Source organism: Miniopterus natalensis, chromosome 5 (assembly GCF_054644295.1).
Source record: "Miniopterus natalensis isolate mMinNat1 chromosome 5, mMinNat1.hap1, whole genome shotgun sequence".
NCBI lineage: Eukaryota > Metazoa > Chordata > Mammalia > Chiroptera > Miniopteridae > Miniopterus > Miniopterus natalensis.
The window spans coordinates 8957990-8971938 of record NC_142085.1 but is presented as its reverse complement, the minus strand read 5'-3'; the positions used below and the strand labels follow the sequence as shown (position 1 = coordinate 8971938).

Here is a 13949-nt window from a genome sequence, read left to right as displayed (position 1 = left end):
GGAGCCAAGGTCTGTATTGTGAGGGAAAGATGGCTGCTTGGTACAATACCTGAGATCTTCTGCTGTTCCTGAGAAAAGTCAATCCCTTCTCCAATAGAGCTCATGATTTTCTCAATCTGAAACGAAGAGGAACAAAAAGGAGAGGCTGTCAGGCTCGGGCTAAACGTGGGCAGCTCACCATCCATGTACTGGGCAGACCTCTGGGCTCTCCCGTGCTTCCAGGCCAGCACCAACCTGCACGATGCCAGGACTCTGCCACTCAGGTTGAGAAAGGCCACTTTGGCCACGGCCAGGCATGGTCTAAAGACATGCTCTGAAGGGCATGAGCAGGTTAACAACCTGGGCTTGGCTGCTGAAAATGCCAAAGAGCCTCTCTTTCAAGCACTGATACATCCCCCCCTCCCAGTCCTCCTGGACCGGGTGAGGACTGGGCAGAGGGGCAAGAGCAGGCCAGACCTAGCCCACCTTCCTGTGCACACTAGCATTTTAATCCATTAGAGACTTTGTCAGCTTCGTCACATTAAGTACCCCAAGCGCCTAGAGTAGTGCCTGGCAAGTCAAAAGCACTCAACAGGTCACCGACATTGCACGATCACCAGCTCTGAGGTGTGAGGCCAGTTTCTAGAACTGAAACGAGCACATAATCCTGAGTGGAGGAACTTTCGCTCCCTGGAGGCCAGCAATCGTGACAGAGCTCTGCATCAGGGATAGGAAGGGCCAGACCCTTGTCCTCAGGACCACAGCAGACCAGCTGGTCTCAACACGTCTCATGTCTCTAGCACTGCCCCTGTGCGGACCACCAGTGCCAGCCCTGAGCCAGACCAAGCCCCCCTCCCCCGAAACCCGGCCGGGGCAGGACTGGGCAGTGAGGCGGCGACCTTCTCTCTGGCCCCCCTCCTTTCTGGGTTGCAGTGATAATGAGCTCATTCACTTGTTCTTTTTCCAAAGAAACGGAAAGAGAACCCTTTGTACCAGAGTTTGGAAGCTCTCCTCTAAGTGCAAGTAAGGAGCCTGGATCAGACAATCAGAAAAACAACAGCTCTCCAGCCAGCCTGCCGCTGGCAGGCGAAGCCCGCATATTTACACCCAGCAGAAGAGCGGGGGCAGGCGCCATCGCTCCCCTTGCAGCCTGGGAGGAGCACAGGGAGGTGCTCTCCAGACACAGAAATGACCGCCTGTTAACACACACTGCGAACTCCACCCTGTGCTCAGCAAAAGCAAACAGAACCAGGAGAGGTGACCAGTGGAGCAGATGGAGGGTGTGCCTCCACGCAGTGGCTGGAGGCCGGCTGGCAGCACCCCGGCAGGCCTCCCTTTCCTTGGGCCTGGCCATCTCAATTTTGCCTCTCAGCAGGCAGCACAATGCAACAGGGAACGGCCCAGATGGACAAGCGAGCCCTCTCAACACCAAAGCCTCAGTGTTCAGTCTGTAAGTGGGGACAGGTCCTGCCTCCCACAAGCATGGCGTGGACCAGAACTATCAGGTAGGAAAAGCATCCAGCCGAAGACCTGGCTCACAGTAGATGCTCAATAAAAGGCTAGTTGCTTTCCATGTCCCCTCGGTTGTCTGCAGTGCTCTAGCCTAGTAAAACTGCTTTTTAAAGTTTTAAAAACTATTTTTACTTATGTTTATTTTCTGACAGGTAAAACATCCACATGATTCAAAATTTCAAAACACACAAAAGGTTATTCAGAGAAAAGTCTCCTGCCGCCAGCTGCCTAGTTCTTCCTCTGGGAGAAACCAGTATAACCAGTTTCTCCAGTATCCTGCTAGATCTATTCTATCTGCAAGTAATCCAATACATGAATGGATTCCATCTCCCACACCATTTAATAACGCACCTTGGAATTCCTTCTACAGAGAACTTTGAATACTGTTCTACGCACATCTTTGGTCACACGTGCAGTCCATCTGCAGGCTAATTCCTAGTTATTTCCTGAGCGTTCTCCCAGACACAGAATCTCACAGGTCATATAATATCCCAAGTCCCACCCCACGTCTGATTTTGCTAAAGGCTTTCTCGAGATGGGGCAGTTGCTAACTGTCCCAGTCAGTTCACCCCATTTGCAGAGAACACTAACTTGTAACACTTGCCTTTTCCCGGACTTAAACCTTTTTTCTAACTTCAACCCAGTGGTCCCGCTGTTTCCCCAGAGCACCCCCTCTCCTACAGGAAAGGCTTAGAAATATCTGGAGACAGCTCCTCTCCTAGGCTGAGCTGCTCCCCGCCCCAGGCTGCTCGGATGACAGATCAGTGCCGAAGCCTGGCTACCCAATCAGATTACGAGCCAGGACGCTGGGCAGAGTGGGCATATAAGAGATATCTGCTGACATGCCTTCTTTTCCCTCTTCCACATTTATAGGACAAAATTAGGGCGCTCAGGGTGAGGAAACTTTTTCCTACATGGGTGATGGGCCCTTATGCCAGGGATCCCTCCTCTAGGCCAAAGGGTGTGTGTGTGGGAGAATCACCATGCAACCTCCGTGAGGGTTGGAATCAAGCATGCTTTATTTGCCATTTCAGCGCCCCACCCCGGCTCATGACAGAGGGAGAGAGAGACAGAGAGAGAGAGGTGGGAGGGGAGGGGTGGTGCGGGAGCAGAGGAGAAATATGAGTGGTTTCCACTTACTTAGAGCCAGCAATGAAAAGCTGTGTTCCCAAGGCCATGTGGTGCCAAGGGTTGAAGGACCTGAAATGGAGAAGACTCCAAGGTACAGTTTGAAATGAAGTCTCATCTACATTATATATTTGCTGGTCTTCATCATCACCTAATACCCAAAGCCCCAGCTGGCCTATCCAATCCACATCTCCTGGCAGCCTAACTCAGGAGATTTTGCCAACGGGCCTTTTGAAATCACAGTAAACGGAGTTGAACTCCCTGCTGCTTCTTTGCTCTGTTCCTTCTGCTTGCCCCAGACTCACCCTTAGTCCAACGACAAAGGGCCAGGAAAAGCGCAGGCTCCCACAGACCTCTCAGTAGGTGGACGGGGGCTCTCAGCACTATTCCATCCAACTAGGAAGTATGCTTTGCATTTTGTGACCTGCAGGAGCTAAGTCAAGCTGAGAAGATCCTAGTTTATAGAGGAGGTGAGAGTGCCAGCAGGCAGTAGAGAGGAGGCAGTTTATTGGCAGCTTGCAACCAGGACTACTTCCTGCCGTGGTGGATGCTCAGGGCGAGGAGGGAAGTGGCAGTGAAGCTGTTCTACTCAGACAGACGCTGGCAGGTTCCCACCCTGCCACTGCCAGCACAGTGTCGGGGCTGTGGTCCTGCCCAGCCTGGGCCGAGGAGCTGGGTCACATTGTCTCTCCCTGCCGCCCACCCCCGCCCCAGCCCCAGGCCCAGGCCCAGCCCCAGCAGAGGGCAAATGTGGTCATTTCAGTCTAGACTAAGAGGAGCCGTCACGGAAGACAGACACCATTCTGATCTGATCTAAATTTCATGTAGTTTAACCGTTTAGGCTTTAAAACGACCTGGTTAGGCTGCTTTCCCGAAACGTGCTGCAGCTCCTAGAAGCGGCAGGTGTGTGCGTGCGTGCGTGTGTGTGTGTGTGTGTGTGTGCATGATGGGAGGGCTCAGCTCACCATCTCTTCTTTGTCTACTGTTTAGAATTACTGTAATTTCTGGAGAGAGATGGGAAACAGCCGAACTTTCATAAAGCACTTCTCATGAACTCAATTAGGGAACTTATACTTGTGTTTGGTAAGGAAAGACCTGAAGGTTATCACCATAATGGACTCATGTTTGGAAATATTCCATTTTCAAAAATTATTCAGGACTATTCTATTCAGACTTCCCCACCACCCCCACCAGGGTTGTATAAAATGTGTTCCTATATGTCTGAAAACAAAATAAAAGGCAAACACTGGGGGTGCTGCTGCTCAGGCCATCTGACATCTGCCTGTTTGGAACACAGAACCCTGGCTGCCCACAGGCTACGATAGGAGGTGATTTGGTGGGCAGAGAGGCCCCCACTCCCCATCACCATAACCACCGCCAGGAGCAACTCAGCCTACACTATCCACTTTTGGGGGTGGGGTGAGGAGCCTACACTGTCTACTTTCAGGGGGGTGGGAGCCTGCAGTATCTACTTTCGGGGAGACGGGGAGGGACAGTTGGTGGGAAGAGTGCTTCCCTGGGCTTCAATGGGCATTCTGTGTGCCAGGAAGTGTGCTAGGCACGGCCAGTCCACAGGCCTGAGTGAAGCCTCCATTCCAGAAGGTGGTACAAGTTAGAAGCAGTGGCTCCCAGCTATAGCTAAATATCAGAGAGCAGGACTCGTTCGGGCCAGCCTGCCTGTAAGCCAAGGCTGGTACAGAGGAGGAAGGGACAGGGATCGCCTTCCTTCTACCTTCTTTAGTGCAAATGGGAACATGAGCAGATCATTCTGTGATGTGCCAGCAACTGAAATTGGCTCCTAATGTCAGATACTCCTTCCCAACTCCCTTCCAGCTGCCTGGGGAGCTGTCAGCTCCTTAGGAAAACACACAGCGGTCTCCTCGGGCCTGTACCTTCCAGTCTCCTTGGCCCCCACTTACTTCCCTATTGGCCCAGAAACACGCTCTGATTTGCACTATTTACTTCCCTGATTAGCTGTTTCATGGTGAGTCCCAGAGACACTACTGAAGCATTAAGGATGACAATCCTGTTTCATATTGTGTCTCTCTGAGAGCCCACAGTGTGCCCTGTGCAAAGCTGGTGCACTGGAGCACCCGGCAACAACGACGGTTACCATTTGTTAAATGCGCATGCTAAGCTGGCATCTCATGGGGACAGAGAGAGGGGAGAGGCAGCTAACACTGCCAGGCCCAGTCTGGGTTCTCTAACACACCTTCTCTCTCATCTGTACCTTTTTCCAGACTCCCTTGCTTGCGGGCACAGCAACCTCATATCCCACAGCTACCAGCTGGCCCTTTCCACAGTCCTGCAGAGTGCCTTGACTCACTGCCAAGCACACATAGTGCCCATTCTTCAGGTGAGGAAATCGAAGCTCTTCTCCAGGGGCACACTTCCAAACTCCCTGCCGATGGCACGGCTCTCACTTTTGGTAAGTGCCACTGGAAGCCTAGCCTGCTTCCTGAAGTGGGAGGGAGGCAGGTGGCAGACCTGCTCCTCTGGCCAGATGGCCTTGCTTGACAGTGTTCCCTACTCCCAGGAGCACTGGGCTGAGGAACGGAGCCCTAACCTATCTATCAGGTGACTGCTGGCGTCAAGGCTGGCTCTTCTGCTGTGCAAGGGACCCTGAAGATTGCTGACAGCTGCACTCCAGGCCCAAAACCACAGAAGGATCCATCACCAGCTTCCCTGCCTCTTAATAGACAGGCACTCAGCCTAGAGTGGGCTTCGACTCCACATTTGAGGAAGGCCACTTACCAGGGTCAGGGCTATTTTCCCCTCCCCCCAGACTGAACTGCACAAGGCCTCAGTAAAGACAAGGATGGACTGCAGTAAAATATTTGTCCAGATTTTCTAACCTTGTCACTCCTTTGTGGAGAGGAAGGTGGGATGGTGGGGGAGGGGGAGGGGGCAGGGCTCAGGCTGTCAGCTCCAGGGCTGGACTCCAAAGCAGACTGGCAGCTCTGCTAACAATGGGGACCCCCTTTCCCACAGACGCGCTGGTAGCCTCAGCTTCATTGGTCTCATCACAGGGGCACTCAGATTGTGACCATATTAATTGTTCTACCCCCATTTCAATCCCCTTTACATTGTCACTATCCCTCTCTCAATCCCCCTTTTCCTGTTGGTCTGAGACAGCAAAGCTCTGTCCTTCCGCTAAAGCCCCAGTGTGCTTGTCCCCAGCTAGATGGTGGAGTGAGGACAGCCAACGACTGCTGTCTGTCTCTGACTCCCTCTCTCCCTCCCCACTGTATCCTCCCCATCCCTCTCAGGCTGTGGATGCTGGGCCTTGCTCCCCAAAGCATTTCTCACCCCATGTCTACCAGCCAGCCCTTTCCCTGACTCAGAGATGTCCATACCGCAGACCTACGACTTGACCGGAAGGGAGTCCTGCTTGTGAACAACAGCTGCCCACTGACCTTCTCCTGCTAGAACAGCAATCTTTACTTCAAAGCCCCAAGAAACTGCTGAAGAAGAAAAAAAGTTGGGAGACCTAGATTCCAATTAACTTGATTATTGCCTGCCACAGAATGCTGGGTTGTGCGCCAAGTACTGGCTTTAAAAAGTGGGACAAGAATCTAGAAGATTAATGAGGATTATGTATTTGGGTTCCAGTCCAATTTGCACAATCTACTTTCCATGCAGGAGCAGGTTTACATTTACTGGGGGTGGGTGGGAAGCATACAGACCTCAGAAAGGCTGCAGGCCCCTCAGACAATGGCAACCGGCCTGGCGGGCCTCTGGTTTTTCACCACGTGCAGCGTGCCAGGAGCCTTCCCTCGGCCGCTCCCCCGTGTCCGCCCTGCGTTCCAGCGCACCGCACCGGCAGTCTGCCTACGGGTACACTAGCCCCAAGAAAACTGAGTCCATTTCCTCAGCAACGTGGCCGGGAAAGGGGTCCGACATCCACCGGTTGCTTGGATGCTACAGGGGAACACCTGCCTTGTAGTGTCAGGGTTGTACGATGCGGAATTTTGAGCACCAAATTTATACATTTAAGACGTAAAACAAAAATTACATCTACATAATACAAACACACTGCCAGTATCCATCAGCTGTCCTGGGATGTCCTGCAGCTAGCCACTCCGAATTATCTCTGAACTCATGAAATAGAAAGAGGTTGGATAAATGAAGATGAGAGAGTCCCCAAACGTCACTTTAAAGCACTAGTTAACATCTTTCAGATAAGCTTTACACAGAAGAGCACAAGCTGCATTTCATTGTTTCCATTTTCATGAAGTTCTGGAAGCGGCAAAATGAAACTACCGTGGTAGGAAATGTCAGAAGAGGAGCCCCAGGAGGCGGGGAGGGGTAAGAACCGACTGGGAAGTGACGTGGGGGAGCTTTCTGGGGTGATGATAATATTCTGTATCTTGATAGGAATCCAAGTCACACAAATGTATGTATTTATCAAAACTCAGGGAATGGCAGACTTAAGATTTATGCATTTAACTCTACAAATTTACTCCTCCAAATAACTAAAGAAAAATGCGGAACTCTGGTTAATGACATACATTATAAAACGCTTAAGGGTGAAATGTACCGATGTCTGCAAGTTATTTGAAGTGCATGAAAAACATGGATTTTTATTAATAAGTGGGCTGAGATATGGTGAGATAAGAGATACAGCAAGCACAGCAGCTGCTAACTAGGAACCAAGGCTCTCGGTGGTGGGCACAGAGGAATGCTTTATTCAAGTCTCTTTCAAGTTTTCTGTACGTTCAAAAATTTCCAGAATAAAATACTGAGGGGGGGGGGGAATCTCTGTAAGGGTCAACTCTTTTAAAGAAAAATAAAGCATAAGCTAAACCTTGGTCTGAGTTTCATTTCTAATGAACTGTGCTCAACGTGCTAATAAGTAAAGACGTGCCCACAGGCCAAGGGAATAAGGATGGGAATGTGGGAAGCCAACTTCCATCCCCTGTCACAAAGCGCTCAGGGCGAAGCACAGCTGCTCTGCTGTGGCTGGCATCCTCTGTGCCGGCACCGGGCTGCCACCGGGCTAACCCCGGTCTCCACAGTCCACAAGCTCCCCAGGAAGCAGCAGACCCTGGGCAACTGGCTCATGATAACGAGGCTTAAAAGACACTGACCGTTGCATCAGTGAGTTACTTTAGCTTGGTGAGCAGCACACTAGAATAGCTGGCTGGTAGGATATATTTGTATTCTTTATAGCATGAAAGCAATGAAATGAGATCAAGTCCATGCCCAGAATACTGAAGGAGCAAGGGAAGGTGTGTGGACTGTGCTGAGAGCTTATTAAAGGATCCCTTTCCTAGTTCAGGAGGTCATCTTTGCTGAAAACTGAATCCAGGTGCTCACAGCAAGGTACCCTTCTCTCTGGAAAGTACTTCTGATCAACAGTGTTAACACTAGAGCCTTTGGGGTGGTATGGTTCTAGGGCTGGCTCTGCCCGTGGGTCTCTGCAAAGAGCACGGGCTGATGCCTCCCGGGGATTAAGTTCATCTGCACAACCAGCCTGGGAGTGAGGATTCTTCCCCCTCACAGCAGAGAAAACCAAGCATCAGAAAAAATACAGAGCGCGCATGTCTCCACACTAGAAATGCGACCAGTGCCCTAATTCACGGCGCCCACCTTCGTTAGGCCTAGCTTCTGCTTGATGAATGCTCAGAGTACAGTTTCAAACGTGTGGCGCAGACACCACTGAGAAGGCAGTATACAGGGGTGGGAAAATGTGCTTTGGAATAAGAAACTTGAGTTCAAAATCCACTTGAAACCTCGGCCATGTCATTTAATTTTTTTTCAGTTTCCTTTTCTGTAACGTGTGAAAAATTTCCTCCCTCATGGGATCATTGTTATGGACAAATCACCTCTCTCCTTTAGGCTTCAGCTTCTTCAAAGGCAAAATGGAGATATGAACACAGGGCTTCTGCAAAGATCTGACCAAGTTCAAGAAGTCCTGGCCAGGCGCTTGGCCGCAGACAGAGCCTAACAAGCAGTTCACTTATGATGGCACGAGTCTGAGCGGGCTCTGTGTAAAAGGCACGGGGTCTTCACATAACGCCCCCTTCCCTGGAAGTAAAGCAAGGCTCCTGCTGCTCTGAGCACAGGTGGTGAGATCTGCTCCTTCTCCAAAGGCAACGTCTGCCTGCCCTTGTTCCTGGGAGATTTCGGTCCCTGACATGTCTGGAGCCACAGCAGGAGGTACTAAGGATCCTTCTTAAATTAGGTCCTTGGAAAAACAGGGTGGAGCCTAAAAGTCATTGAGTTTCACTCTGTACCCCACACTTTGGCCAGCTGCAAGCCTTCCTCACACTGAGGAACATCTGCAGTCCTTGTACAGCCACTGCTGCCGAGTGAACAGTCCACACAGGCCTAACTCCCTTGCTCGTTTGTTTGTAGAGATTAGACAGGGTTTGCACTCATGATTCACATTCATCCGGTGCCAAAATAAACAGAATTCTACCTAAAAACAAGCTAATCAAAACCCAGGTTCCTTTGTGTGCGTGTATTTTTTTTTTTAAGGACAAACCAGCAGGAAAGGGCTTCCTTCTGGCAGAAAATGCTTAGAACAGGCTGTGTGAACAACAGCTCGCTTCCTGGACACTCAGCTGGAGGCCGCTTCCCCATTCAGGACAACGCCCTTCTACAAGATTGGTCCTGGGTAAGGACAAGAAAACAGTACCAAAGGGGGGAGAGGGAGCAGGGTCCCAGCTCAGGTCCCCCCCCCAGGTGGGAGCAGAGGTGAGGCCAGCAGGTGGGCACAGGCTGTAGACCAGCGTGGGCATTTGTAACAGAGATAGCAACACCGCCCTTGCAAGTCTGTCCGTGACCTCTGCTTGACTGACCTACCAACTGGCTAACTGCACGCCACATATTCCCTCAATAAATGATACCAACTTAGCTGGGTTCGCAGCCGGCAGGCTTCTCTCCTGCACACCGTGGGTCTGCTGCTCCTACCCACTGAGCGTTCTGCTCACCAAGAATCAGTGGGATCATTTCCAAAACTGTTTAAGATGGTCGTATTTGTTGGTGAAAATACAAAACTTAATTAAATATTACATAAGTGATGAAACAAAAGTAACAAGAGTGGTTTCTGTGACAACCAAGTAGGTGCTCTGAAGAGACTAAATAACAGGATCATTTTTTACAAATGTGCTCTTGAATTAAGTGTTAGAGAAATGTAAAATCCTAAAAGGATTCTGTACTTAGACTGCACCACGAGTAGCTAAATTCTTGCTTTACTTTTTTAAAAAGCTGATTTTAGGAGAAGAGAAAGAGAGGAGGAGGAGGAGAGGTGGAGGGAGGGGGGGAGAGAGTGAAAGACATCAATCGGTTGCCTCCTGGACTCGCCCCGACTGGGAATCAAACCAGAAACCTGGGTAAGTGCCCTGACCAAGAATCAAACCCGAAGCCTCCGGTGCACGGGATGATGCTCTAACCGAGCCACACCGGCCAGGGCTCGCTTAACTTTTAAGAACGCAAACTGGAAGTTTAAATCACTGACGTACTGCAGATGTGGTTCATGTAACAGGCAGGACAGAGAACTCCGAGCCCGCTGGCCCACTCAGGTCGACGTGGAAGGAAAGGCCCCATATCAACAGGCTAGGATGCACACCCATCTGTTTGGGGTTAAACTCAAATGTCTGTACTCTTTTTAAAAATGACCTCTCCCTTTAACAGAGTTTTGTAATTAAGTAAACGACCCCGGTCCCACTGGCAGTACAGAAAGCTCCTGGGGTAGCTGCGGCATCTGATAAGCCCTAGCGTCACCCACACCACAATTGTGTGGGCAAGTGTTCCTCAAACCACTTTCATCATCAAACGCGGCTAAACTTCCAGAGATACAGAGCCCCTCCCTCTCTGCTTTTTCCTAAAACGTCTCTCCACTGAGGGCTATTAAACAACCCCAGGTGACTCTCAACACCAGGCTCCTGTGTGAAAAATGCCTTGTGCTTCAGTGATCATTGCCACAGTCCAGGGCTGGCCAGCCAGGGTCCCCAGATCGCCTGGTTACCGACCAAAGGCATTAGCAAGTCATGGGCTCTTACATTCCACCAAATCAGAGGCTCCCTCACACAAGTCAGCAGGGGTGAACAGGAACCACCCTCTGCTCACCCAGGCCTCAAGCTGGGAGCACAGAGCCAGAGTCACTGGGTTAACTAAGAAGACCTTTCCCTCCCCCAGTCCCTTGACCTCCCCTGGCAGACCACGGGGCAGAGAGGCAACACAGCTGGAGTCCTCTAATCTCACAGATGTGTCCTGAAGCTCAAGGGCATCCAAGGGCATCCCAAAGAAAAAGCCTGAGCTTGTGCCCTGCCCCACCCCAACCCTATCAGGGAGTAAAAAAATTATAGACTAGCACCCTTATGTCCCCCAAATATAATCACAAAGGACAAGATATGTGGAAATACTCCATGGGAATGACAGGTACGTGGAGGATCAGACTTTCTGAGTAGGAAAGCAGAGCTCAGGAGTCCAGAAAACAGAACACATGAGATGGAGCTATCACTTAGCCCACTGAACCCACTGACCTACATTCCGGCTGTGCTGATGCTGAGCCTGAGCCGGGCAGGCCTCTGCCTCCTCTGCACCCCAATCCTCACCCTGTAATTCCTTCCAGGACCAGCTCAAGTCACCTGTGCTCTGCCACACTGTGTGTGATTTAAATGAACATTTTCCAAGTCAGAGCAAGGCTTTATGCTTGGTTTCGCCTTTGGTAAAACACATAAGCTACCTGAACTTCGTCTGTGAACTGGAATGAATAACACCTGCTTCGCAGTCGGCGCAGGGATTAAATGCGATAACACGTCTGATAACGCTGCAGCGTGCTGGCGCCCAGCCAGGTCCGCTGGGCACGGGTGCCACGCCAGCAGCCTGGTTGCTGAGCACGGGTGCCCTGCCAGCAGCCTGGGGACTCTGCACCGAGCTCGGCTTTAGAACCGCGCCTGCTCAGGGAGCCCGGCTGTGCCGTACAAACGGGAACACGCACACACAAACACGGCCCGGGCGGTGTGGGTCCTCTGCCCTGCACGCAGGCTCGAGAGCCTCTTCTGTATTTCCCGCCAGTGCCCAGCACGTACTGAGCAGTGGGCAGGCTTCGTCAATACCCAGCAGAAAAGCACGTGAAGAGCCTCAGGGACATGTTATAGCTTCACTGACTCTTAAGGAAGGATTTATGACGTACATCTTGCTTGGATCTGAGACTTTCCCTGACGAGGAAATGAGAGGGGAAAGTGGAGGCCCCCAGCAGATGCGTGGCCTCTTTCCTTGTAAATTCCTCCACCTGCACCCTCACTGCCTCTCTGGGAAGTTCCTGCAGCAACATCCTCTTCGTCAGCCCTTGCTGACCTCAAGCACATGGACTGTGTTATTTCCTCTTTAAAAAAGTGAAATATTTCTTAGATTCCAAGAATCTGTTTTACAACATTATGATTTCAACAACAGTAACAAATGGCCCATCCACATGCCTGCCACCTGGCTTAGGACCTAGAACACAGCTGATACACTGAAGCCAGTACAGCAGGCCATTCTGGACCGCAGACCCCTCCCTGCTCCTCTGAGGCCACGGGCCTCCTGAACTAAATGCTACCGTCCTCTTGCTTTCTTCCAAGTTCACCACCCATGTCAGTATTCCTAAACAACACAGCTTCCTGTCTCTTTCTTGGCCTAATTGCCAGGAGCAAAACTTGATGTCCCTGAAGTAACACAATAGGTTCTGGGAACACAGCTCTGGGTCAGGGGCTCCCTGGCTGGTGAGGAAGGGGGAGGCCGCGGGAAGGACCCAGCGTCTGAAGAAACAGCCCCAGGAAAGGGAGAGCAACAAGCCCCGCATCTCAGCAGACTGCAGGGCGAGGTCACATGTCTTCTGGGACTCCAGAATATCCATTCCCTATATGGAGCTAAACTTCACGTTAAAAAATACAACCACACTGGATAACCAGAAAGAAGACAACCTTTTCAAAACAGCCTCGGTGGAGCCCGCTGCCAAGGAAGCCCCAGTGGACCTGCACTCTTGGGCACGTCAGCAAGAAAGTCCTGCAAGTTGCAATTACAGAGAACATACATTTCCTCAGAGGAGCAGAGACAAGCCGTATGCAAGGGGAGGAAAGGCAGCAAAGATGGACATGCTGCCCTCTCCACTCTGGGAGGCCTTTGCACTGGGGGACCCGGGGCCACCCACCCTGCGGACTATCTCCAGCCTCACCTGCACCAGGAGTCCAGAGCAACTACACCACGAGTCTCGACTGCTTTGCGTTTATTGTTGCCAAGAACTGTTCTCTAGGGGCTTGTGTGCGCGTCTAGGAGGTAGGGCCCTTCAGAAAAGGAGTGGGGGCTACAGTCTCAAGATGACATCAGGAGAAGCCAAGGAAAGGCCAAGTTTGTAAGAACCAGGGCAACTATTACTGTTAGTATTTCCAGTAATTTTATAACATCTCCATTGTTTCCTACTTATTGGCTATTTCTGTCAGCCTCCGTTTCCCATTTTTGTTTTGTTTGACAAGCAGTGAAAACTTAAAAGGAACTGGGTGCTTATTTCAGATACAGAAAAACTGGGGAGCCAATGGACACTTTTGTCCTTCCTCTAGGCTTCTGGGAGCAGAGGAGAGCAGGAGGAGACAGAACTGGCAGCCTGAACAAGTGCACCAATCCCTTAGGTCTGTGGGAGAGAAGAAAGGGGTGAAGCGAAGCTTGCTGAGGCCTGACAGCAAAACGTCAGGAGTTCCAGGCTGGGCTTCCCAGCTCCACGGTTACCTGAGGTATGGGAACCTTGGCTTCTAAGATTCTACCTTTTACAAAACCAAGTGCTTGAGCAACAAATGAACCAGTGTAGAGAAAGCGTAAGCTCAGAATGAAGGAAGTGTACTGTTCATTGCCACCATGATCAGTAAGACCTTTGTTTTTCTCAAATACCTCTGCGCTCTGGCTGTGTGTGTATGTATGTGTCTGTGTACATGTGTACATGTTTGTATGTGTGTGTATGCATGTGTGCATGTGTATATATGCGTATGTGTACGTGCATATGTGTGCGCACCTGCATCAGACTCTCAAATATGCTCCTACATGGTTGAAAATAAACAGGATGGCTTAGTCAAAACTGTAAAGTATAAAATCTCTCTCTCTCTTTTTAATTATTTGCTCCCAGAAGTGGGAATAAGTGAGTACAGTTGGTACAGGGATCAACAAACTCAGCCCCTGGGATCTCGGCACCTGTGCAAACAGGACAGGAGGCCAGAGCTGCACAAGGCAGGAAGCCATGGACACAGCCAGCAGAGGTCTTGGAGATTTTCCACATGGATCTGTTGGTGTGGCAGGTAAGGAAACTAAGGCTCAGGGAGGTTACATAACTGAACCAAGGCAATGAGACGGGC

The 13949-nt window shown here is 50.8% G+C and overlaps 1 protein-coding gene across 3 annotated transcripts in view; it reads right to left on the bottom strand.

The window, feature by feature from the left end:
• ANKS1A (ankyrin repeat and sterile alpha motif domain containing 1A) overlaps positions 1-13949 on the bottom strand; it is a 176734-nt gene that overhangs the window by 36930 nt on the left and 125855 nt on the right. For all 3 annotated transcript variants that reach the window (XM_016223704.2, XM_016223708.2, XM_016223706.2), the window contains one exon: positions 50-116. In XM_016223704.2, the coding sequence (XP_016079190.2) occupies positions 50-116 (67 nt within the window). The remainder of the gene's footprint in view (positions 1-49; positions 117-13949) is intronic.